This window comes from Hipposideros armiger, unplaced genomic scaffold (genome assembly GCF_001890085.2).
Source record: "Hipposideros armiger isolate ML-2016 unplaced genomic scaffold, ASM189008v1 scaffold_24, whole genome shotgun sequence".
Classification (NCBI taxonomy): domain Eukaryota; kingdom Metazoa; phylum Chordata; class Mammalia; order Chiroptera; family Hipposideridae; genus Hipposideros; species Hipposideros armiger.
The window spans coordinates 5621811-5648608 of record NW_017731374.1 but is presented as its reverse complement, the minus strand read 5'-3'; the positions used below and the strand labels follow the sequence as shown (position 1 = coordinate 5648608).

Genomic DNA, 26798 nt, shown 5'->3' with positions numbered 1-26798 from the left:
GCCAGCCCTCAAACACTGTATTTTTTAAATGCAGAGCATTTCATCATGATTTCAAAATGGCCCTAGTAATAAGGAACTTCACTGCCCTTCTTTTAAAATAGAAAGCGGGAAAATGACAGTTTCTTTAACAAATAAGTTAAAAAACTAAATAGATAAGGAGGGATTTTAAAATATTTAAGAAACATATCAACCAATGTATGGATTTTATTTGGATCCTGGCTTGGAAAAAAACTACACAAATAGTAGTAGTTTTGGACTCTAACTGGATATTGAGGAGAATAAGAAAAAAATGTCTTTAGGTGTGGAGACAGTGGGGTTCTTCTTTTTTAAAGGATGCTTGCATTTTAGAGATATGTACTAAATATTTTTGTATGAAATCATATGATGTCTGGTGTCTGCTTTAAAACAACCCAGGGGATAGGGGTCAGGAGGGGTTGGGTAGGAGAACAAGATGGACCATGAGACGGCAACTACTGGTGCTGGCTGATGGGTTGATGGGGGATTGTTATATTTCCACTTTATTTTTGGATATGTTTGAATTTATCCATAATAAAAGATAAACAATGGAAATATAATACTTGTCCAAAATGTTTATTACAAACTAGTATATTAAATTACAATGACAGAGTATCTGGAAGTTGGTACATTCTGTGGTTTGGCTTTCAACACCTACACTGGATTCTTTCCAAGAAAGTGCCACCATGGTTAGTATCAATGGGAAAAGCTCATCCTCACATCTTCCCCTGATGAGGCCGAGGGCTCGGAAACTTGCAGGGGGAGGAAAAGACAGTCCAAAAATAGCTCCAATTGAAAAGGTCAGAAGCTACCAAAAAACCTGCTCTGGCCCAGGTTTTGAAGCTTCCAATCTTTTTTCTAAGAGAGACATTTGGATGCTGGGTTGAGAAAGTACAGGAAAGCAGCAGGAACAGCTCAGCCCTGCATAGAGAATTGAGGACAGAATGATTCATTCTCTAGTATGCCAGGGGCTTGACAGCCCAAAAGACCCAATGGGAATTTGTGTAGAATAATGAATGTTCAGTAATAAAGAAAGAAGCTCAAGTGAAAATAAAAAACACAGTCCTGTGACGTCTTTTTGGGTGGCCCTCTAGGAGAGCATTTTCCCACAGGCAGGAAAATGAGTCTGACTTGGTCCTGGTGACATCACTCCAGGTTGAAGGACTGATTTAGGTTGTCCCTTTAAACATGCTCCTTTTACACATTCATCATATTGAAAACAGGACCACCTGTGAGTTAAATGTTCTAGGGCAATATTGATAATATTGAAACCGCACATTTCCCCCTAATTTTAAAAGATATTTGTTACAGAAAAATTGGAACATATAGAAAAATGTAGAGGAGGGGGAAAGGCATCCTTAAATTTCATCTTTCATGTACAACCAGTAACACATTGTCTTCACTTTTAGTCTTTTCTCTTGAATGACTTCTTTGATGCTCCCCATTTCTCTGTGTTCCCATCCTGGCACTCTGTTACTCAGATGTTGAACAATATGATCTAGTTCTCTCACTTTCCTATTTTCCTCTCTGATCCTCCACCTGTCTTTTCATTTCACTTTATATGTGATTTCCTTAACTGTTTCTTCTAGCTCTTCTATTGATTTTTTTCTTTTTTTTCATTTCTATCAGTCCTAATTTCCATGAGCTTTTTGTTCTCTGGATTTTTTTTTTTAAGTCTTGTTTTATGGCCGTGTTATCACTTCTCTTTCAGAAAATATTAATAATTTTTTTTCCTGGAAATTTTCTTCTTCCTCAATGATGTTTCACTCAAGATGATTTTTCTTCTTTGTTTTTACTTGATATTCATCTTAGACTCTTCTCTTAAATACTTGGTGACTTGTCTGCCCACTCATCCAAGAGGGAAACACTAAAAAACTGATTGAAAGCTCTGCACATCAAGGGCTTCTTGACAGCTATCCATAGGGATTCTGCTGGGTCATTTTGTTGAGGGTCTCCCCCATTCCTCCAATACCAGTATCAATATCAGTATATCCAGTCTCTTCTCCGGGTATGTTCAGATTTTCTAGAAAACGCTCTTCCAATACCTGCAGAGAAGCTATAAGGGTGACAGCCAAGTATGGGAAGATGACAACGAGTCTCAGGATTCAGTAACCTTTTACTTAAAATCCTGACTTCAGGATTTTAGGCCCCACCTCAACTCTGCCTACTGTCCCTTAGTCCAGAGACTATTTTACCCCTTCCAGAGAATACACGTCCAGTTCTGCCAGAGTGGAGAAGGGAGAGTAGCCTCTGTGTGAGGAGGGAGAAAAGAATCGGCAGCGCTAACTGCTTCTTAAACGGACTCCTGACTAATCTTTCTCTTCAGCTTCAACTCTTCCTCGGTCCCGGAAGTAACTGGTGGTGCCAATTCTTGTCCTTTTTGAAGGTTTGTACGATGTAAACCAGGTGGCTTCTTAGTTTTACCCCACAGTCATCTTCAAAGGCAGCTTTTTTGAGTCACCTGAGTTACTTATCACTTCTAAATTTGTTTTCTGGTCTCCAACTGAACTATTCTTTCCCCTCCTATCACTTTGCAGGTTTATACCTTTAAAACAAAAATCATTCTAGTGTCATTTTGGAGCAATTTCACGAAGAAGAGGAAGTCTAAAAATATATTCAGTCCGCCATCACTGAGCATCTCAGAGTTTTTTAATTTTTACATTTTTCTAATTTTTTAAAACATTTGAGATCATGTACACGTCTATGTCCCATTTCTTCATATTTTCAAGAGGTTAGGACCTTAATCTCTAATCACTTTTTTTTTTTTTTAGAAAGAAGGATCCCTCCCTGTCCCCACTCAATCTTCCAGAAAAATGTCATTTTTTTAGTTTTTGAAAGGCACCAGAACTGGTCAACCTAAAGCCTAAACTAGTTACTTGACTCATTAGCGCCACCTTGTGGCCCCTGGAAAGGTGGTCAGGCTGAAGAAACCGTCTCACAATTCAATAATTGGCATGAAAGTATGTATCTCTAACTCAAAGACAAACTCTGTCTTTAAACCCAAACTTCTGCATCCACACTCAGACCTCTATTTATGATCATCAACAACTTCCACATTATTAAAAACCCAGTGGTCTCTGTTTATCATGTTCTTTCTCCTGAAAACATTTCTCTTGGTTTCACTGAGGTAATCCTCTACCTTTTTTCTCCTACAACACTGACCATTCCTTCTGAGGCTCCTTTTCTACTGTCCCTCCTCCTAATTAGACCACTAAATATTGCCATGTATCAGGCACAGGCCGAGACTATTTACCTCAATCTCATCACTAGGTGATCTCCCCAACTCTCATAGGTTTAAACGCCATCTATATACAAATGACTCCCAAATTTCTATTTACACGCTGAACTAAACTCATCACTAGCTGCCATGACATCTCTACTTTAATGAGTAATAGGCATTTTTTAACTCAACGTGGCCAAAACCACTTGATTCCCAGCTGCCCAATCTATGCCTCCCAGACCTCCCCCATCCCAATAAGCAGTACCACTGTCCATGCAGTTGCTGAAGCCAAAACCAAAAAGTCCTCCTCAATTCCTCCCTTTCTGACTTCACACTGATACAGCAGCAAGTCCAGATGGCCCTCATCCCAAACATAACCCCAACCCACCCACTTCTCCATCGCCACAGTCCAAGTTCCACCACCTTAGTCATCTGCCACTTGACAGTCTCCTAAATCATCTCCCTACCTCCACTCTCACTCTCTACAACCCATTATCCACACTGCAGTGCTAGTTGTCTTCTTCAAGTAAAAAGTGTATCCTGTCATTCTCCTGCATAAAACCAAGTACCTTCCCTTTTATTCCTGCTAATATTAAATCCAGACTCTTACCAACCATGGCCTTTAAGATACTACTCTATGTCCCGCGCCCCCCCCCCACCCTCACCCACATCCCTGTGACCTCACCTCCTCCCACATCCTCCCTTGCTCATTAGGGTCCACTCACACTGGCCTTTCTGACCCGCAAAGACACCGAGCTCATTTCTGCCTTAGATCCTTTGCGCTGGCTGTTCCTTCTGCCTAAAACGCTCAATCCTCTGATCCTCGCACAGTGACCTCATACACATGGTTCAAGTCTCCAAATCAAGCCACTTCCTCTGTGTGGCTTTTCCTCACCACCCACTCTTACCCTAGTCATTCACTAACGCCTCTGAAATAAGCATGCCCTTTGACTTCTACATAAACCTATCTCTTAAAAATCACAAGATACACGGCATGTTATAGATCTGTATCTGTAAATATTCCAAATTCAATCAAATACCTGCTGAATAAGACAGAGTGGAAAATAAGATGGTTGGTTGTTCCCTAACCTTGTTAATTAGAGCTTCTCCATGGCTTGGCCTGGTCATAATGACACTAGTACTTAAAAGATATTGCCAGAAATTTGGGGAAAAAAGTCTAAGATGTTCTCTCCCAGCCCATCACTATCCTAATCACGTTTTACATACACACCCTGTACAGGATGTGAAATCCCATATAAGGACTCCCTGCAGATGTCTAGAGCATGTGTAACGTCAGTCTGGGCCTGAGGGTAACTTTGGTACCCGTCCTTCTCAGGCACTGTTCTCTCTCTCGCCCCACAGCACCCCTGGAATACAAATCTTCAGCCATCTTTCTAGTTATAACTGTCCTCACTGTTCACGGAACATCATCCACCTGTTCCATGTGGCTTGGTAACAGCCCTCGTTTTTCTGTGCTTTCTCTCTACCTGAAAGGGAACAGAATGTACCCGACCACAGTTGCGCTTAAAGACACACAATTGAGACTCAGCCATGAAAAGCAGGAGCTGATCCGGTTTCCTTCTTGGCCACTGTAAAGACACAGATTCAAGGTGACGGACCGGATAGAGAAAAGGTTTACCCATGGGGCTCTGTTTCTTCGTCTATAAAATGAGCAAGATAAACAAGATGAGCTTTTTAACCCCAGGGAGGAACTCCAACCTTATCCCCGGTAGGAGAGGATTTCTTTGATTTCCAGCATTTCCTCCATGCGCCCGACACCCAAGTACTTCAAATTCCTAAGGCACAGGCCCAACTCTGAATGAGGACAAATACTCACTTTGGTTCACTCAAGGCCATCACAGAAAAAGCACAGATAAAATGTCAGCACACCGATACCTCCCTACTCAAACAAAACCAGGGCTTTCTCAGTTCCGAAGACCAGTCGGTAGTTGATAAGAACGGGTTTCATTCACAACAGGCCTGCAGCAAGCCCTCTACTCCAGGTTTAGTTTCCGTGCTGAAGAGCAAAGCCTGTCCTATTTATACCTTAAAAATCAGAAAACCATTTTGGAAGTGGAATTATATGACTCTCTCTCAGAGGAATAAAATATAGTTAAAAATTCTTAAAGAGCAGCAATGCGAAAAGGCAGGGGAGCCACTTAAGACACTGATCATTCTCCCAATGTCTTTAGTCCAGGCCACACGGACCCTGACAATCCTACATGCAGCCTTGGCTTTGCCATCAGGTCACTTCTGTCTTGCCCAGACCACTCTACAGAGGTACTGTATTGTTGGAAAGGAAAGATGGGGAGCATAAAACCTCATTTCTTTCTAACTGGGCTTAACTCAGCTCACCCAGGGCAGAGCTAGGGTTTCACAGAGTGCCAGTCAACATTTCCTCCACCATGCCCTTCCCCAGACGACACTAAATACAATCTCATTCTCCACATCTTTTCAGGCTCAGGAAACAAGAAACTTAATACATATGTCTCACACATGGAGCGAAGAAAGCAAGAAAACAAATATTTCTTTGATGTGTAACTTCAGTTACACACAAGCTAGTCTCACTGTGTAATATTCTTTTTAAAAGATGCCAGATAAATCCTTGCTAAATGACAATTTAAAATCCTGCTTCAGGCACAAATATATATTAAGTACTAACATACTTGCCACATGCAGAACAAAGTAATATGTACTGCAAGGTCCCAGGACCGTGGAGCATTTTTGATGAAGAGTGTGTCTATATATGAGATAAATTCAGGGACACCCCAGAGATTGTAAAAATTTATTTTTGATCACAAAAATAGGTATTATTAACTTGATAAGTAAAGCAAAATATTCTGGTTCATTTTAAGGAAGACAGGTTGCCTTTTTAGTAAGATATAAATCATATGACATTACTTTCAGGTATACAAAATGATGATTTGATATTTGTATATACCGTGAAATGATCACCACAATAAGGCTAGTTAACATCCATCACCACACATACCGTAGTTACAATTTTTTTTCTTGTGATGACAACTTTTAAGATCTATTTATTCTCTTAGCAACTTTCAAATACACAATATAATATTAACTATAGTCATTGTGCTATACACTGAATCCCACGACTTATTTATTTTATAATTAGAAGTTTGTACCTTTGACCTCCCTCACCCATTTTGCCCAACCCCCACCCAGATGCCTTCCTATACTTGCTTCAGCCACAGGGTTAAATATGCAATGTGCAGATCTCAATTAAAAAAAAAATACAGTGTAATAGAGGAGAATGAGTTACAAATTTGGAGTCAGAAGCCATGGTTTTCAGCCTCAGTTCCAACAATTACTAACAAAGCTGCTTCAGGTTAATAATCTCATGTGTGAGTCTTATCCCTATTATTACCAACACTACCATTATTTCCATCTTACAAATGAAGGAAATTTATACCATTTTCCCTGATCATTGTGAGATCCAGACCCGATCCTGTCTTTGAAAGTGTTTATTAGCAGCTTACAAAGCTGTATACATGAGACAGTGACTCATTCTACCAGGAACGGGTTCCATTTTCCATTGTCCACACTCTAATATGTATCAAGAGCCTTAAAACTTCATGCCTGGGCCGGTTGGCCGAGTAGCGCATTGGTTAAGAGCTGGCTTGGGACGCCAGAGGGCCCCGGTTCGGATCCCACATATGAGGGCCAGTGACACTGCCCTCCACAGCTAAGATGCTGAACAACAGCTCAACCTGGAGCTGGGCTGCCATGAGTCGCGGGCGCCGGTGACGGCATAGGCTGCAGCCCCTGCTACAGGGGTTGCCATGGGCTACCATGTGTAGCCAGCAGCCAGCATGAGCGGCCAGCAGCCGCAGTGAGCGGCCGTCCAGAAGCCAGCGACTGATCTGCCTCGCCCGGGAAGAGCGCAATGACGGTGCCAACTTGGTCCAGTGAAGCAACGTCCTCCACAACTAGACTGAAGAACAAAAGGATAGGAACGTGTCTGTTCCCCTTCCCCCAATTCCCCAGCGCTGTTCCCATCCTCCCAACTCCCCAATAAAAATCTTTAAAAAAAAAAAAAAGACTTCATGCCTGATGAAACAAGATGGAGCAAGAGTGATGGATCTATGAGAGTTCGTCATACGATTCTGTCTGCTTTTGTATATGTCTGCAATTTTCCATAATAAAGTTTGTATAACTAGTTGAGTCATTTTTTTTTACTCCCCTTATCAAGATGTAGAATATTTTCACAGCACTATGATTTTCCTGGTTTTCTATTTTTACAACGCAAGTTGATTGACAGGTTTCTCTACGGTTCGTTAGTCCTACCAGCAAAGGTCTCCTTTGAAAAATAGAAAGGGGATGTTCACTTGAAGACAGGGATGATCAATGCTGAGCCACATATCTTTTTCAGGAAGACTGACCCTTTTCTCTAATTGGCGTCACCATCGTAGGGTCCCTTTAGCTATGCTCTCCAGCCAGCACAGGTTGGGGCAATTTCTGGTGTGGGCATTAAAGCACTTGATCCTGTATTTGATCCTTATCACTTTTGTTCTAAAACATTAATCATATGCTTTGGGTTGGTTCTTTGTTCATTCCTTTTGATGGGCAATTAAAATATCCTTTTAATCTGAAGACTCATGTCCTTCAGCTTTGGGAGATTTTCTTTCACAATTTCCTTCCCTCAGTTTTCACTGTTCTCGCAATCAGGAACTCTTATGAGTCAGATGCTGAATCCTCTCTGTCTCTTATCATTCTTTCACAGTTTCAGTATTTTTGCACGTTTATTCTACTTTTGAACTACTTTTTTGTTTGTCTTACTTTCCAAGATTTCACCTTCATCTTCCAACTTTACTCTTCAATTTTATTTCAGCAATTATATTTTAAGAGCTCTTATTATCCAATTGTTCTTTTTCCACAGCATCCTGTTCTTGTTTAGTAGATTTTATACCCCCTTGAACTCTTCATGCACACTAATAAAAATTTCTTCTAAACTATTTTTTTTTATGTTCACATACTTGGTTCACCATGTGTTCTATTTATATGTCCATGATGTCAGTCAGATGTCTGATCCTGCCCACCCAGGGAGAAGACAACTTGTACCGCATGCAAATAGACAATAATCAATTACTTTTTTGATAATGACTACAACAAAGTACCTAAGTGCACAAGAAATGAGCCAGCTTACCTTCATGGAGTCAGAGTATAAAATATATTCCCTGAGAACAGGTAGAAAGTCTTCTGTCATGTCATCTGTCAGTTCTTCCAAGGCTGTGGAGCAGTTGCCGATGCAAGCTGACACACCCTCCAGGGGCTCAGCCAGCTCCCCCTCTAAGGCGCTCCATGTGGAGTACACAGGCCCATATTCTCTCAGCTCTACAAGGTATTCTAAAGGGAGAAGAGAAACGAATAAGATCTGGCGGGGCAGCAATCGCTGGTATTACTGACTCAATAACCACTGCAGCCAAGAGCTCTCTACCTGTCACTTACCTGAGAACTCTCTCCTTTAAAAATGACACTGCTTAAAACATGATTTTTTTTTAATCTCAAAAAGCTGATGTTACGCTTACATCATAACATCAATCAACTCCACACCATAATGGGAATGCCATGCCTCTGAATGATGGAGACCACAATGCCTTCTGGGGAAAAGTCGTAGGAGCTATATTCACCAAATATCTTAAAAAATAACCACTCTCTTGCCCACACAGTGAAGCAGTATTTTAAGACAGTGGGGGCAGAGTTTCATATAGGGTTAGGGGAAATGTTTTTAAAAGGGGGGAAAAAACCCCACTCGCAATGGAAACATAATAGAATTCTAGAAAACATTTGATACAGGAGGTGGTCTTACATAGGCAGACTCACTCTCTCACTCAGGGGTCACCCCAACACCTTGGTCCCAACAGAATTCACTCTACCTGGTCCTTCTATGTGGATGGTACCTAAAGCTATCTCTAAAATCTGCAGTATTCACATGACACCATCGGTGGGTTAAATGAGAATTAAAGGACAGGGAACAAGAAAAAATGTTATTTCTCCCAACAAAGAAAACCTGGCCCATCATTTGTCACCAGGATTCTTGCCATGACACTAAAATGTTGTTACTATTTTTTTAGTAACCAGTGGATGGCAACTACTGGCGAATCCTTTTTAACGTGTTTCACATCACGTGTCAGCATGATCATTAACATGGCTCAGGTCTGTCTGGCTTACGTGTGTAAATCAAAAGGCACCAACATTCTGTGATATGGAAAAGCAAGTGACCACAGGAGGGGTAAGAAGGAAGTGGTGTCCACAACCAGAAGGAATAAAGAAAGGCCTCATAACTTCCCAGGTCAGGAAGAGCGGGTTTTAAATGCAGCAGGGGTGGAGCAGGTGAGTCAATTTCAAGTCTGAAGGCTCGTTAGGATCATAACTTTGGCAAACACAGGTCACCAGGCTGCCCTTTTGAACCATCTTTCTGCTGAAAAGGATACCTAAGTTTGTTTTTTAAATTATCATTCCTATGAATGAAGGGAAGTTGAGTCAAGGTCTCCATTTTTAAAGCTAAAGTTAAGAGAGAAAAAAGTGGGCAAGTCTAGAGGCTCAGACGTGGTTGTTTGCCCTGGAGAAAGCAAATACAAGGCTGAAATGCAGGGCAAAGGATGGCACGTCAAATTATACTCTAGTTACAACTACCAGCTCCTCTCCGTGTATTTATTTATTAGTTTTATAAGTGAAGTTCTAGTTCTGTCACTCCAGCATTTCTGCAGTGGACTCTGCTTAGCACACACGAATGCGATTTCTGCAAGTGTTGTCTCTGGGCATGTCAAGATCTCAACAAAGAGCTCACCTATTTCTTCTTTGATGATCCGCTGGGCTATCCGATCTATGGTTCCCAGTTTGAGTGCAAATGTGTCTAAGTATTCTCCTATGGCTGCGAACTCAAGAGGCCGACTCCTAAGCTTGTAGCCTCCGGTGACGTGCTTGACCGACTCGCCCACTCTGGTCAGCAATGCCATTCCTTGCTTCTTGTAGGCGTTCAGGTCCTAAGGATGACACATGAACAACTCAAAGGGCTCAATCGCTTGCACAGCCAGGACTCAGTAAGCCAACTCCCTTAGGCAGTTGCTTTTTGGAAATGGAGGTCTCAGAAAATAAGGAGCTGAGTGAGAGGGCCTAACCACAGACACAAATGTGTGTCCTCTGCAAGTTAATTAACATGTTGAATATTTATTTTTTTATAGCTATTTAGCAGTACCTATCTGATGGCTGCACCCATTCTGCCAAAGTGAAAGCATTGATTTCATCATCGTTGATACTGAGTGTCCCCCACCTCTCCCAACATGACTGGCTTCTTCAAGAAATTTCTAGTTTGTGATAAGATCATGTCATCACAAGAAAAAGGAATGCTTCTGCATTTGCTGTAGCAGAACATGTAAGTGGGTAATTAAATAACAAGGCCAAGTTATTCATGATGTGACTGGGGGGAGGAAAAGATGGGGAGATGGGGAGTGGTTCTTGAATGGGTATAGTGTTTCAGGTTTGCAAGATGAAAGTTTTGGAGATTAGTTGCACAACAATGTGAATATACTTATAACTTATGAGCTGTCTATTTTAAAATGGTTAAGATGGTAAATTTTGTTATGTGTACTGGGGGTGCCAAAAAAATGTATACACGTTTTAAGAGATGTTATCTATGTATTACTTTTCGAAGTTGAATTGAATTATGGTAGCAATATGTAGTATGACGTTTGCTCAGAAGATGTTTTTGGGAATGACAGATTTTACTTCCAACAAAATGGTGACCAACCACACTTCCACCACGGTGTGAGAGCTTACCTTGATGATAATTTGCCAGGACAATGGATGGGACGAAGAGGTGCGGTTGAGTTTCCCCCACGTTTTCCTGACTTAACACCCCTTGACTTCTACCTACAGGAGACCTTAAAGGATATGGTGTCCTGTAGAAAACCAGCTACACTGGCGGTACTTCAGGAAGAAATTAAAATGGCATGCGCAGCGATACAAGTGGACACTTTGGTCAATGTTGCTCAAGCAGTAGTTCGCCGTCATCAGATGTGTCTGTATGCTGATGGTAACCACTTTGAGCACCTCTTGTAATTGCAGAAGTCAAACGTGACTTATATTCATCTTATGTTATTGGTATATATTGAGTATTACAATTTTAATACAGTTTTTTCCTTTCTTAAAATGTGTGTGTGTGTGTGTGTGTGTATACACTTGGCACCCTCTGTATTTTGCCAACATTAAAAAGAAAAACAGAAAAGATAGGGTTATTTACTGTATATAGTTCAGCAAGTAAAACTCAACTAGGGCTAGAATTTGTTCAGTTTAAACAAGCCAACTCCTCTTACTCATTCACATGAAGCTGGATGTTAAGACATTGAAAGACTGGTTTTAAAAATTATTTCATACTGCTTGGCCCACAAATCTTACACACACACACACACACACACACACACACACACACACACACCCCTTCCTATTTATATAAATAGTATGTTAATTCCTAGTCCTAGAAGAGCCCAGATTCCTGTGACCAGGGATCTAAGTCCCCCCTACCCCTCCAACCTTCTGTCTCTCTCTGCTTAATAAAAATGACTAAGCTTGTGGGCCTGCCTGGACAGTGAGCCTGTAATTTGGGTAAATCAGTGAGTGTGCTTTTGGGGAACAGAATGGAGTTTACTTTGTGTATAAGCTAAAAGAACTATATCTGAGGATCCGTTCACCAGGAAATACTTATTTTAGAAAAGAACACAAGCTTGACCTAAAGGGGAAAAGGCTTCCAGGGAAAAAGAGAAGATGAACAGATTGTCAACAGTGAGGCTAAATGCCAATTGAGGTTTTAAAAAAAATTCAAACACTAAAGGATTTTGCCATGTGGTTTCCATTGTCTGGAGAACGGCATCCTCTCTAAGAGCTTTAAGGTCAACTGATGGTATCTGTAAATATTTTGCCATTTTGAAAAAGAAAACTGGAAAGTACCTGGGCCTCGGTATGCTTGCCAACATAGAACACATTACCTATGGCCTGAGTATGGAAATATGATACATGAAACTAAACGGATGGAGCTGGAAGGAAGCTGGCATGAGATCCCATTTCTGCTGACAGAGTAGAGTATCTCAGGTTTTCTGGCCAGTTCTGCCAGCAGGAAAGTTCAGAGAGAAGTCAGTGAATGATCAACTTGAGTTTGAATACACAAAATCTGGCAACTGAGTAGGGCCCAAATATTTCTCTGGCAAAGGCTTGGAGAATGCCCACCTGATAGAAACTTGGCTATGGGCGAGTAATGCTGAACCACTCTTGGTCAGGCAGTCTGAAACAGAGGGAAAGTGTGGCCTCTGACCACAAAGAGCCAATTTCAAGTCCTCATGGTGACAATGGAACATGTACAAACTCACTGAACTTCAGTTTCTTCATCTTATAACATGGGGTTACAAGGAAACACAGGGTTCTTGTTAAGAACATCCTCATCAAACACTCGATAAATTCTTAACCTTCTGTGCCCACTGTTGGTCAGAATGGTCTCACCCAGCGATATGCCAAAAAGTGTTTAAGGAAACGCTTCTCTGCTTTGGGCAAGTGAAAATATTGTAACTTCTGCTGCTGCTGCAAGGGGTATTTCTCCTGAATTCTCACATAGAAGCCACGCTAATGCAAACGTCCACCAAAAGCACAGAGCAGGTAAATGATGCCCACTACAGCGTGCCACGCATGGAGAGAGACCAAAACAGCTTCTAAGAAGCCCAAAGAATGCTAATTTGGGGGAAGAAATATGGAAAATTCTGTCCTTACCTTAGCAGTAAGAAAAACATTAAAGTGTTCATTGAAAGACAGCACAGGATGGTCCGTAATTCTTTTTAGGAATTTATCCAAAGCTTTTCTTCTGGTCTCCACAAACTCTTCTGAAAAACGATCTACAACACCTTTCACCACAAACTTCTCAGGAAGCGGCTATGAAGACAGGAAGACAAATATTCAGAGTAATTGATAAAACGGTGCAAAGGAAAACCACCAGGCTAGCAAATCATTCCTATGACCCAACTGTCCAAGAACAGTATTTCTTTTCTTTCTTCTTCCTTTTTTTTTTTGCCAGGTTATTCATACTAATCTGCTGTCTTGGACCCTTTGCCTCCAAGAACAACAGTATTTCTTAATCAATCAGATCTTTATGTAGCTAGTCATCAGTATAAACATTTTTGAAAAATATAGATGGAATAAATCACAACTACCCTGTCGATGTTATAATGCAAGAAATAAAACACTAGAGCATAAACAAGACAAATAAAGAAACAAAAACTCATAGACACAGACAATAGTTCAGTGGTCACCAGAGGGTAAGGGGGGATGGGGTGGTAGAAGAGGGTTAAGGGGGTCAAATATATGGTGATAGAAGGAGAACTGACTCTGGGTGGTGAACACACAATGTGATATATAGATGATGTATTACAGAATTGTACACTTGAAACCTATGTAATTTTGTTTTTTTAAGATTTTATTGGGGAATTGGGAGAGGGAACAGTGTTGGGGAATTGGGAGAGGGGAACAGCCAAGTTGCTGTCCTTCAATTTTAGTTGTGGAGAGTGCAGCAAGCTCAGCTCCAAGTCCAGTTGTACCGCTCAGCTCAAGGTGCTGTGTTCAATTAGTTGCGGGTGGGCATAGCCACCATCCCATGTAGGAGTCAAACCAGCAGCCTCGCTGTTAAGAGCGCATGCTCTATCCACTGAGCCATTGGGTGGCAGCTCAGCTCAAAGTGCCGAATTCTGTTTTAATTGTGGGTGGGCGTAGCCCACCATCAAACAGGCAGTCTTGCTGTTAGGAGCACGTGCTCTCAACCAACTGAGACATCCTGCCATTTGTTGGCAGCTCAGCGGCAGCTCAGCTCAGGCGCAGCTCACTGGCCCATGAGGGAATCGAACCAGCGACCCTGTTGCTCAGAGTTCGCACTCGTGAGCAAGCTCTCAACCAACTGAGCCACTCGGCTGGCCACGAAACCTATGTAATTTTACTAACCATTATCACCCCAATAAATTTCAATTAAAAATAAAATAAAACACTAGAGCATAGTCCATGCAATACAGAAAACAGTCAGTCAATCTTTATCCAGTAACACCAATAGTATAATTATCTTTACATTGCTTGATACACAGATGATATAATGAGAAAGTTAGGTAGTCTAACTAACTTGTTAGTCTAACAAGATCAGATAGTCTAAGGAAAGAAGCAGACAACATCCACCACACAAAAATACATTTAAATATAATAAGATTCTACTCCTAGTTCAAGGGATAAAAGAACTTGGCAGATGTTGAAATAAATACATTAGGCAACTCCAAGTATCTAAAAAATACCTTTCCATGTCTTTTTTGTTTGTTTAGGTTTATACTCAAAAGTTTTTAAAGATGTAACTTCCTTTACTCCCCTTATTCAAACAAATTTCTCTATCATATATACTGTGAGCCAATATTGTGGGCAATTTCAATCTACCCAGCTACCAAAAGATCTCTGAGCTTTAACCCTTTTGTGTAGTAGGTTGATTAAATGTTTGATTAAAGGCCTTCCTTGTTACGATCGCCACGAGGAAACAGAGTATCTGCTAATGCACAATTTGAAATGTCCTAGTATGAAATATTAAAAAGATATTTACATTAAAAAATGATCTCACTATTTCTCCAAAGATATACAAATGGCCCAATATGCTCAACATCACTAGTTATTAGGAAAATGCAAATCAAAACCACATGAAATATCCCTTCATAACCACTAAATGTCCATAATTTTTTTTTAAAAGAAAGAAGAAGAAAAAACAAGTGTTGGTGAAGATGCAAAGAAATTGGAACAAGCTTTTAAGTTCACAACCTCTTCAAACCTCATATGGCCATGAAGAGATTTTTGTTTCCTTTTAAGTTATAAACCCTTAAAGACCCAAAACAAAAAAAAAAACAAAACAAAAAAGAAGAACACGGAAATAAGATACAAGAACTTAGCCAACCCCAAAACTTGAGTCCTAAGCCACTTGGAGTAGAAAAGCCAAGAAGCTACACAGACTGATAACACAAAACCTATTAAAGATTTAGGAACTGGCAACACCAGCACCCCTGGAAATGAAGTAGTTGGGGTGTGCAGGGATTTGACAGCTTGAACTTGAAAGAGCTTTGCAAAGTAAGTATCTTTTAGTTCCTGAGTAAAGACCCTAGTGCCATGCCTCCTAGGTTAATCTTCCATTTCTGCTAAGTTTTTTTTTTTTACTTTGGTCAAGTTCTATAATCTCTTGGTATCTCAGTTTTTTTCATCTGTAAAAAAAGATAGATAACAATAGTACCAACCTTATACGGTTGTTATGTGGATTAAATTAAGCTATATGGTTGGCCATATTTCGATCAATTCCTGCCACAGAATAGATACTCGATGTAAGTTTGTGTGTTTTGGGTTGTAGGAGTGGCAGCAACTTCAGGGGACTGACTATTCATCTTCAGGGACAGCCAGTGTTCAGTTCAATCTTGAGATGGTGGGAGTGTTCAGAGAAGAGGCTAAAAATTTAGGGATTTCTTTTTATTTATTTTATTTTAAGATTTTATTGGGGAATTGGGGAAGAGGAATAGTGTTGGGGAATTGGGGAAGGGGAAAAGCCAAGTTGTTGTCCTTCAATATTAGTTGTGGAGGGCACAGCTAGCTCAGCTCCAAGTCCAGTCACCATCCAGCCGCCCACTGGCAGCTCGCAGCAGCTCAACTCAAGGTGCCATGTTCAATCTTAGTTGTGGGTAGGTGTAGCCCACCATCCCATGTGGGAATCGAACTGGCAACCTTGTTGTTAGCAGCACATGCTCTCACCAGCTGAGCCATCCTGCCACCTGTTGGCAGCTGTTGGCAGCTCAGCAGCAGCTCAGCTCAGGCGCAGCTCACTGGCCCATGTGGGAATCGAACCAGCAACCCTGTTGCTCAGAGCTCGTGCTCTTAACCAACTGAGCCACTCGGCCGGCCCAAGGGATTTCTTTTTAATAGAGAAGGAATTCTAGAGGGCACAATGGAAAGGTTTAGCAAGAAAGGAAGAGAGAGGAGTAGAGTCAGAAATTAAATTATAGAGCCACATGGGGATAACATGTCCAAGTCAGATGTCCAGTAGAGCTTACACTTGGGTAGAACATTAGAAATGTATGACTGGCTCAGACGCATAGGCCACCCAGCCCAATGTTCTGTCATCAGAGAAGCTGTCTTAATAGGGTATGATTGTCCTTTAAGATAATTTCCTTATTCTGACCAATTCTCCTATTCCCTTAGGCAACCATTCTCCTTAAGCCCTACACGCAACTGCCAGCCTTTCATGCGAAGCAGATTGCCATTCCTCTGAAGCAGGAAACAGGTGAAAGGGCATCACATGGAAATTCCCGAACTATTTTGCTTCCTCCACAGGAACTCATATACTGGGCACCACCCTCACCTCCATTCCTCAGATCCCTGTGAACAACATACTCCTGTCCAAAGCTAACTATTCCATCTGTGTCCTGGGCCCATTAGTTCACTGTCATGCACTTGTCATCATCAATTAATTATACCTTCTCTTCAGTATCTTCAACATCTCCTCCTCATCCAGCTCTACTCCCCAAGTCTACAAAAATATGGCTGGTTCTCTTTCTACCTGAAAAAAAAAAATCCAACTACCCCTTGATTTTACATCTCCTCTCCTCTCCTTCCTGTCTCATTCAACCTTTTTGAAAAAATCATTTATCTTTACTTCCACTCTTTCCATTGATTTCTCAACCTCCAACCTTTCTCCAGCCCAAAACAAAGCTGTCTTCGGTAATGCCTTCAATGCTGCGTTTCTCTGCTATGTCCTTACCCAATGCAGAAACTGCTCTTTTAAATATGAGCAGTGACTTTCTAATTACCAAATCCAGTGGATATTTTTCTGTTCTTATCTCAGGAGTCCTGTTGAGCATTCTCTCACTTGCTTATGCTGAAAAGGAATTGGGAGGAAGGCTTAATGAGCAAATAAGTGGTTCGGTGTGCCTCATTTAACATAACAGATAACCTCCTGAAATAGTTATCCATTCTTCAGATTTGGTGCATTGAACTTTATGTTTCATGAATCAGGGAAGCTTGCTACTTAAAGGAACCCTGGGGTGAATCCTTTTGCAAACAGAATTTCCTTCTGTAATTAGCATTATTATCCCCAAATGTACATGGCTTCGAAAATTTGTGCCTTCTTATTTCAGACTTCTTTAAAGGGACACACCTACTTTTGGCCTCACCTTTACTGTTACCTTCTGGGTTGTTTATGCATCAGAATCTGGGTTACTGGTGAAATCAAGGGCATCTATACACTGTAAATGAGATAACTGATGCAAGTGAAGAGCTCAATACAGCTCCAAGCACATGGTGGATATCTAACAAATGCCAGATACTTTTATAAATTTGTAAACACTGAGAACAGAAAGCAAAAAGGAGAGTGAACTAAAGGGTGGAATTTCCATATAGCTTTTAAGCCAAATCTTTTTAAAAATCATCTGGGATGCCATTTCACACACACTAGGATGGCTATAAAAGCAAAGAAAAAAAAAGGAGAATAACAAATGTTGGCAAGTATGTGGAAAAACTGGAATTCTCATACATTGCTGGTGGGAATATAAAATGGCAAATCCTCAAAAAATAAAACATAGAATTACCATATGATCTAGCAATTCCATTCCTTAGTATATAACAAAGATAACTAAAAGCAAGTGTTCAAACAAAAACTTGCACAATAAATGTTCAAGCAGCGTTATTCATAATGGTCGGGCTGAAGAAAATGGGGAATGAAAAGTGATTACTTAATGGGCATGGGATTTCTTTTGAGGGGTGATGAAAATGTTCTGGAACTAGTGGTAGTGATTATAAAACACTGAATATATTAAAAGCCACTGAATTGTACACTTTAAACTGATGATAACTTTTATCTCAATTAAAAAAAAAAATGTGATGATGGTGTTACCGTAGACAGAAAGAATAGGTCCACAGAGGGAGAGAAAGGGGAGGAAAGGAAGAAGGATATGAGGGGAGACAAAGGAAACCAAGGAGATGAGATCATTCTTATCAAAAGGTGCAGCTGCGGCTAATTGTAATGAGTTACAACTATTAGCACTGTGGGCAGGGATAACCTCCACCCTCTGTGTCACCATGACAGATCCCACAAAGGCCAAGTAAGGACGAGGGAATCCCACCTCCCGATGGGAAGGAGAAGTCAGTGAGCCTGCCCTGGGAATGCCTGCCAGTTCGCCCCTAAAATGTGAATATTTCATGTCTTCACTCAAATAAAATCCTAAGCTTCTTTGTTCTTCAGGGCAGTTGCTCTTCTTTTGGGCCTGCCCGCTCTCACGCCATTTTGAGAGTGGACTATTTCTTTTCTTTTTAATAAATCTACCGCTTGCTTGGCTTTGTTTGCTTGACTTATTCGGCACGTCCTTGAATTCTTTCCTGTGATGATACCAACGACCCGTTCTCCTGTAATAATGGAAGAAGTCAGAGAAGAGAGAAGATGCTCCCCTGCTGGCTCTGAAGATGGAAGAAGGGGCCGGGGGCCAACAATGTAGGTGGCCACTAGATGCTGGAAAAGGCGAGAACAAATTTTCCCCTAGAACAGGGGTCAGCAAACTGCGGCTTGGGAGCCACATGCGGCTCTTTGGGTACATACATGTGGCTCTGAAGTAAAATTGAAAATGAAAATAAAACTATCATAGTTTCATTTATAAAATTTTTAAAGGATATTATTCACATAACGGTGATTTCATTTGTTTTATGGCTCTCGAATAATTTTTAAATTGCTGTGAGGGACAGACTTGGCTCTTCCGTCTCAAAAGTCTGCCGACCCCTGAGGGCCTAGAACCTTCAGAAAAGAAAAGGAGCCCTGACTTCATCTTGATATGAACCCACTGAGGCTGACTTTGGACTGCTGACCTCAAGAACTAAAATAATAAATTTCGGTTGTTTCAGTCACTTTTTAAAAAAATCACCTGGTGTGGGGTGAGGGAGTGGGTCGGGATAAAGATGAAACAAGACTGGCCACAGTTGATAAATGTTGAAAATGGGTGATGAATACATGAGGGTTGACGGCACTGAACCTCTCTACTTTAGTATATTTGACATTTTCCATGATAAAAAAGCTTTCTAAAACTATATATGTATGTATGTGCAAAATTCCTATTTGCAAGGCATTACAATAATCCATTAACTATTTCAAGGTTGAATCTTAAAATATTTACATTTTTATAGCATTTGATACTTTGGTAAAGCACTTGCACATGTATTTCATACTAGCTTATAAGAAAGTATTTTATAACCTGTGAAACATAAGCATATTTCCTATAGATTGTCACTGAAAAGCCACTATTTCTGGGTGGGAAATCTAAACAAAGAATTCAATTGCTCAGTCTTGAAAGATTCAACTTCCTTTAGTCAGCATTTAAATTGCTTCTTCTATGCAATTCAACAAATATTTAGTGCATACCACTACATGACAGAAAACTATTTTTTCTATCCTTATCAAGCTAACAGAAAATATTTCTCCTAATCAAAAATAACTCTCAAATAAAAAAAAGAGAATCCAGATTAAAAGCTTGTTCCCAGTAAGGAACAATCACCAAGCCTGGTTTAATTCAAAGTACTTGAAAGTACAACCAACATTTCACTAGTTACTAACTTATCAGGTAAGCCAAAGGCATGTATATTTAACAATACAACAAAGAAGGAACCATCTAGAAAATGAAGTTCAAGTTTTTACTGATTATTTCATATTAAGAAAAACAGGGCTGGCCGAGTGGCACGTTGGTTAAGAGGTTGGCTTGGGATGCAAGCTCTGAGCAACAGGGCCCCGGTTCGGGTCCCTCATAGAGGGCCAGTGACGCTGCACCCTCTACAGCTAAGATGGTGAACAACAGCTCGACCTGGAGCTGGGCTGCCGTGAGTCACCAGCAACGGCGTAGGCTGCAGCCCCTGCTGCAGTGGGCTGCCATAAGCTACCGTGAGTGGCTGGCAGCTGGCGTGAATGGCTGGCAGCTGGCGTGAGCTGCCAAGAGCTGCCATGAGTGGCTGTCCAATGGCTGGCAACCGATCTGCCTCACCCAGGAAGAGCGCAATGATCACAATACCAACATGGGCCAGTGAAGCGATGTCCTCCACAGCTAGACTGAAGAACAAAAGGACAGCAACTTGTCTGTTCCCCTTCCCCGATTCCCCAACACTGTTCCCCTCCCCCAATTCCCCAATAAAATCTTTAAAAAAAAAAGAAAAACAGTTGTTGCATTATGAATTTCTTCTAATTAACTCCTACATATTTACCACTACCCAAAATAAAACTGGGTGTATAATAAATACAAATGCATCCTTTCAGCAAAGTTTCCTTCATAAAAAATGAAGCAAGTGTTAAATTTTCAGGTGGAACGAAACACTACAGTTTAATAAATGCATTTGATTCATCTCCAAAATCTGTGCCTATCAAATTATGAAATCTATCTGTTGTGTAACTAGTTGTATCCTAGCAAATGAAGCAGTGTTAAAACCAACTTCTGAGCCAAACAATAAATTAAAAAACAAAAACATATCAAAATGAAGACTTTCTGGTGGCTCCTACTATTAGATAACAAAGTGAATTGCCATTATGGGATGACAAACATACATACCCAGCACACTTCTAGCTTTAAGATAGCATTTTAAGAACATATGATTATTTCTTTCTGCTTTTAAAAGTCGAGAGGAACAAAGCAATGTAAACAGAGAAAACTCTGTTGCAGCACCAGAAAATTCAAAGGTGCTAGTAACAGGACAGAATTTGTTAAAGACACAAAGCAGAAAAGATCAGGTTGAGAGAAAAGTCAGTCAATATCAATCATCTGTGATTCTACTTAGGCAAAGAGAAGGTTGAATTAGGAAGAAAGGGGTTGCATTTCTCCAGTAGGGCCTCAGAAGCTGCCAAGTTCAGAGCCATAAGGGCCAGAAACGAGGGCAGGGCTCAGGACAGCCAATAGGGAAAGGCGAATGAAAGATGTTAGGTGCCTCTCCAGAAGAACAGTCTGGCTGGCTGTTCACCTACAGCTTCACATGAGTCCAGTGAAGCCCTGGTAAAGTATGAACTTTACCTCAGTGCTGCTAACATAAGCAGTAGAATTTGAAAACTCAGGAATTCTCAGTTTTAATCATAGCTAACACAAGTTGGCAAAAAACAAAAAACAAAAACAAAAACAAAAACCCAGAAACTCACAACCATTATTCCGCCAACTTTTCCAACTGATTCAAAAGTTCTCAAGTTCATCTTAAGAAAAAAAGTGCAAATAACTAAGAAAATGCTGAAAACAAAGTACATATTGGGAGATGGGGGCAGAGATGGGAGACCTGTCCAATCAGATGTCGGAACGTTTGGCAAAGTTACAATAATTCAAATAGTGTAGGAGGGGCACTGGACTAAACAGATCGATGAACCAAAGGTTCAAAACAGCCCAAGAATACACAAGTCTAATAATGCATGATACAACGTAATGTACAAACTACAATAAAGATGATGGATAAGTGGTTCTTGGACAACTCACCATGTGAAAAAAGGTCTTCCCATCTCACATTGGCATAAGTTCTACATTTATGTATTACAAATAAAGATATAGAAGGGCCGGCCGAGTGGCTCAGTTGGTTAAGAGCTCGCTCAAGAGTGTGATCTCTGAACAATAGGGTCGCCAGTTCAACTCTCAGCCCAAGCTGAGCTGCCAACAGCTGCCAATGGGTGGCAGGATGGCTCAGCTAAAATAAATAAATAAATAAAAACAAAGACATAGAAGAAAATACAGAAATATATTTTTAACATTCTAGGTTAGAAGTAGGCTTCACAGCCAGGAACTATAAAGAAAAGATTAAGTTGACTCAGAGGAATATTATTTTTATGGAGTCAGTCTAAGGCATGACAACTGGAGAAATAGTAGACAGATATTCCCAAGTGGGTTCATTTCTTTTGCAGATATAAAGTTTTTACAAACCAACAAGAGAAAAAAAAAAAGAAAGAAAATGAAGAGGCATTCATAAAAGAAATGTCAATGTCCAAAAAAGTCATGGGAAGATATTCAACCTCACCAGTTAAAGAAATAAAAACTTACTGTACAAAAATTAACTCAAAATTGATAAGACCTAAATGTAATAGCTAAAGCTATAAAAATCTTAGAAAACGACACAGGAGTAAATCTTCATGAGCTAGGACTAGAAAATGGTTTCTAAGATAGGACACCAAAAGCATCAGCAGCCAAAGAAAAAAATAGATAAATTTGACTTCATCGAAATTAAAAACCTTTGAACCTCAAAGGACACCAGTAAGAAAGTAAAAAGACAACCATTAAATGGGACAAAATTTTTGCAAGTCATATATCTGATAAGGGACTTGTAACTAGATTACATAAAGAACTATATTGCAAACTCAATAATAAAAAAAAACAGTTTTAAAATGGGCTAAGGATCAGAATAGATATTTCTTCAAGGAAGATGACAAATGGCCAACAAGCACATAAAAAATGTTCACATCATTAACTGTCAGGGAAACGCAAATCAAAATCACAATGAGATACCACTTCTCACTCAGTAGGATAGCTATGTCAAAGAAGCAGAGAATAAGCAATGTTGATGGAGCTGTGGAGAAACTAGAACCCTCATATGCTGATGGCGGGAATGTAAAATGATACAGCCACTTTGGAAAACAGTCTGTCAATTCCTTACAAGGTTAAATATAGTTACATAGGAGTTAGCAATTATACTTCTAGGTATACACCCGCCCCCCCTCCCCACATGCAAATGTATGGCCACACAAAAACTTACATACAAATGTTTATAGCAGCATGAATCATAATAGCCAAAAAGTGAAAACAACTCAAATGTCCATCAAAGGTGAGTGGATAGACAAAACGTGGTATGTCCGCACAATGGAATATTATTTGACAATACAAAGGAAATGAAGTTCTCATCCATGCTACAGCATGGATGAACCTTGAGAACGTTATGCTAAGTAACAAAATCCAGTCACAAAAGACTACATGGTGTATGATTCTACTTATATGAAATGTCCAGAATAGGCAAATCTCCACAGACAGAAAGTAGATTAGTGGTTGTCAGGCACTGGGGAAGACAGAGGTTTTGGAAGAGACAGCCGAGGAGTGGGAAGTTTCTTTCTGGGGTGATGACGAGTTTCTAAAATTGACTATACTGATGGTTGCACAATACTCTGAATACAATGAAAGCCCTTTACTTGTACATTTTAAATGGGCAAATTGTACGGTATCTGAATTATATCGCAATAAAGCTGTTTTTAAAAAATAAATGAAAATTTAAACAATAATTACATGTTTACTAGGTCTCCATGTGACAAACTCTCGGGGAGGGGGAGGGCGTGTGGGGGGGGGGCATCCCTTGTCTGTTTTATAACCCCTCACCTTCCCAAGGGTACTCACCAAGCCTCGTAAAAAGGCTAACACAAAGTGGATGCTTAATAATAGGTAGATACCTCCTAGCAAAGTTGCTGTAAAATGAATTTCTATAGGGGAAAATTTTTGTTTGTTTCCCGTTTGACTTTCATGTTGACGTCAGAGATGCTCTCCTATATTAAATCTCTCTCCAGCCCAGGCATGCACGAAGAGTTTATGAAGAAATTTAAGTCTCCACTTTCTTCTAAAGCACCTTCTTTCTCACTGCTCCTACCCAGACCATAAGAAACCACACTGAAAGATACTCTGGGTCATTCCTGGGCATTCTGGAGACTTCCATTCTCTTTCATTTCAGTTCTGGCCTCAGCATCTACCCATGCATGATACTTTGTTTCGCCAGCAGGTGTTGCTATCTGACCTTTGAGTTTAAGCACCAAACTTGAAATACACGAACGGCCAGGAGGTGGCGCACAATTCCCCTTATGCATAGCGTGGGCTATGGTGCCTAAAGAGCAACTTCCTTCCAAAGAGTACAGTAGGAGAGAAAGAGAAAAAAGAGTTACTGTACCGTGGAGAAACCTGACAAGCAATACCTCGTCACGTGAACCTCAAGTCAGGTGATCAAGGTTAACATCAACAGGGATAATAAATAGTGTTGATCGCATGAACCCTTGATATGATGTATTGAGAACAGGACTTGACCTCTGTGCTTTTCCTCCCCAAAACGCATTACCCCAAGTCTAATTATGAGGAAAACATCAGACAAATCTCAACTGACGGACATTCTACAAAATGCCTGACCAGTACTCCTCAGAACAGTGAAAGTCATCAAAAACAAGGAAAAAGTCTGGGAAACTGTCACAAGCAAGAAGTGCCAAAGGAGACCTGATGACTAAATGTAATGCTGGATGCTGGATGGGATCCTGGGACAGAAAAAGGACACTGGGCTAAAACTGAGGAAACCTGAATAAAGGACTTTTAGGCAATAATAATGTACCATTACTTAAAGTGACAAATGTGCCATACTAATGTAAAACGTGAAGAAGCAAAACTGCATGTGGGTATATGAGAACTCACTGTACTGTCTTTCAATAATTCTGGGATCTAAAACTGTTCTAAAATAAGTCTATTTTTAAAAACTAATTCACTAGCTTGCTGATAATTTTGCCAAAATTTTTTTTAATTATAATTAAAATTATTCTATTTTAAGGAATAGTTCCAAGGGTTTAAAAACTATAGCTTCTTCTTTGGGCACATTTTTAAGTGATTAGAAGACAGAAAAGCAAAACTTCAGGCTTGGAGAGCAAGGCGGCTACATGATGGGGCGGAGGCGGTTCCCTGAGAAAGAATGGAGTCCCAGGCAAGTCCCCATCATTTCCACCGCTGCACAGGCAACATGGCTGCTTTCAGCTTGAAAACCAGAAAACTGCCAGTGTCACAGCATATTCAGCCTCTTCCAACCTTGGGGGAAAAAGAAGGCTTAAGAGATGCAATGGTATCTACCAGGAAAATTGGTAGTGCTAATAAGTTATTCAACCAAGGTTACTGCTGAAAGAGTATTGCTGACGAGGTTTATGATCCAAATTGTCCTTAAGCCACCAAAGCCCCAAGAAACATCTGGGGTGTAAATAGTTATTATTTCTACTGAAAACAAAGTAGTCAGAGAAGTGCTCAATATGTATGTTGATTTTAAGTGGTCTTTTCACTTTTATTTGCTCTGATTCTGTTTTTTAAAAAATGAGCAGATTTAAGTAATAGATAAATATTTTGCTACTTAAATAAACAGAGCTAAGGTAGCTTTGGGGTTTGTTTTTTAAATGAAAAACTGTGGTTGAGTGGATTGTGTATTAGATTCCTGCTCCCTGAATTAACCATGTCTAAAGAAAGCCCAGCCAGCTGTAATCTGAGGCATCCTTCTTCACCTGGTGGCAGACATCCAAATCTTAAGAATAGTGTCCAGGAAGGGTGAAACCGTCTTTAAAGAGACAGCAAATGAGAATTAGGGTTCTCCATACCTCAAAAAACTGCCATAATGGAAGTGAAAACCTACCCCACCCTACTCAAGAAACTGGCATACTATATAGAAATCAGAAACCAAAACCTAAAAGGTGAAATAGATTATTTGGTATCAATAAACAAGTTTTACATACATTTGCTGGGTGAATCTGGCATCCAGTGTAAGGCAGAGCTTGCCTGCAATTTAGGGGTGAGAATTAAGTGAACGAACCTCCACAGGAAAGATAATGCAAGAAAAGCGAGTAACAAGCTATAATGACTTAGTACCTACGGGAATGAGATGAGTGGGCTGCGATTCTTCCAGTTTGTTCCTCAACCAGTCAAAATCCTGGTATCTCCGACGAACAGAATATTCTGGCAGGTCAAACTCCACCCGAGTACTCTGCAAATAAGAAGAATGGAACAACATAAGCATAAGGGAACAGAAGCATGTCTTGGCAGAAGGGGAGGAAAAAACCTCTCTCTGAATAACCAAACTGGGCAAGAAAACATTTTCTTTCCACCAAACGCACCAGCCAAATGGCAGGGTTTTGCAATACCGAATGACAACTCTGGGCCCCAGGTCCCAGCTAAAAATTCAAGGATCTAGAATGAAAATGTGGAGAGTTTTTTATTTCCACCCTCAGGAAAAAGACTCGACTATTCCTCAGGATTGTGTTCAGAAACATTTGATTCATTTCCTCCAAGCCTCACTTTGAGAATTTTTTTTTAGCAGAATCATTCCACTGAGGATATTGCTACAGAATCCAAAGCTGTCAATCTGTTAAAAGAAATTACACCTCCCCCCTCTGCTAACTATGCTGACAAGTTCTGCCATAGGCAGAGGGGAAACCAGCAAAAAGCAGAGATAACAAGTCACCTGCTCATTTAGGATCCAGATTAGATGAAAATAGAAAAGGTTTTGTATAGTCTGCCATAATTTGACCTGAACCATAACTTTGAAATTGTATTTTAGACGATAAGAAAAAAATCTAGACGGAAGTAATATCAAAATGCCATTATACTGAAGAAAAATATCTCATCCTCTTTCCTGAATTTAAGTTTTCTGATTTGTGACTGTAGGACTTTGATAATGAATTGAAAACCAATGTTAAATAAAATTAAATTATTTATAGCAAGACAAGAGTTTTACACATTAATTTGCCCAA

The 26798-nt window shown here is 40.3% G+C and overlaps 1 protein-coding gene across 1 annotated transcript in view; it reads right to left on the bottom strand.

Annotated features, from left to right (window-relative positions):
• SNX30 (sorting nexin family member 30) overlaps positions 1-26798 on the bottom strand; it is a 97136-nt gene that overhangs the window by 15483 nt on the left and 54855 nt on the right. The window contains exons 3-6 of the mRNA XM_019635794.1: positions 25922-26032; positions 13010-13168; positions 10044-10239; positions 8400-8599 (exon numbers count right to left, since the gene is read on the bottom strand). Of these exons, the coding sequence (XP_019491339.1) occupies positions 8400-8599; positions 10044-10239; positions 13010-13168; positions 25922-26032 (666 nt within the window). The remainder of the gene's footprint in view (positions 1-8399; positions 8600-10043; positions 10240-13009; positions 13169-25921; positions 26033-26798) is intronic.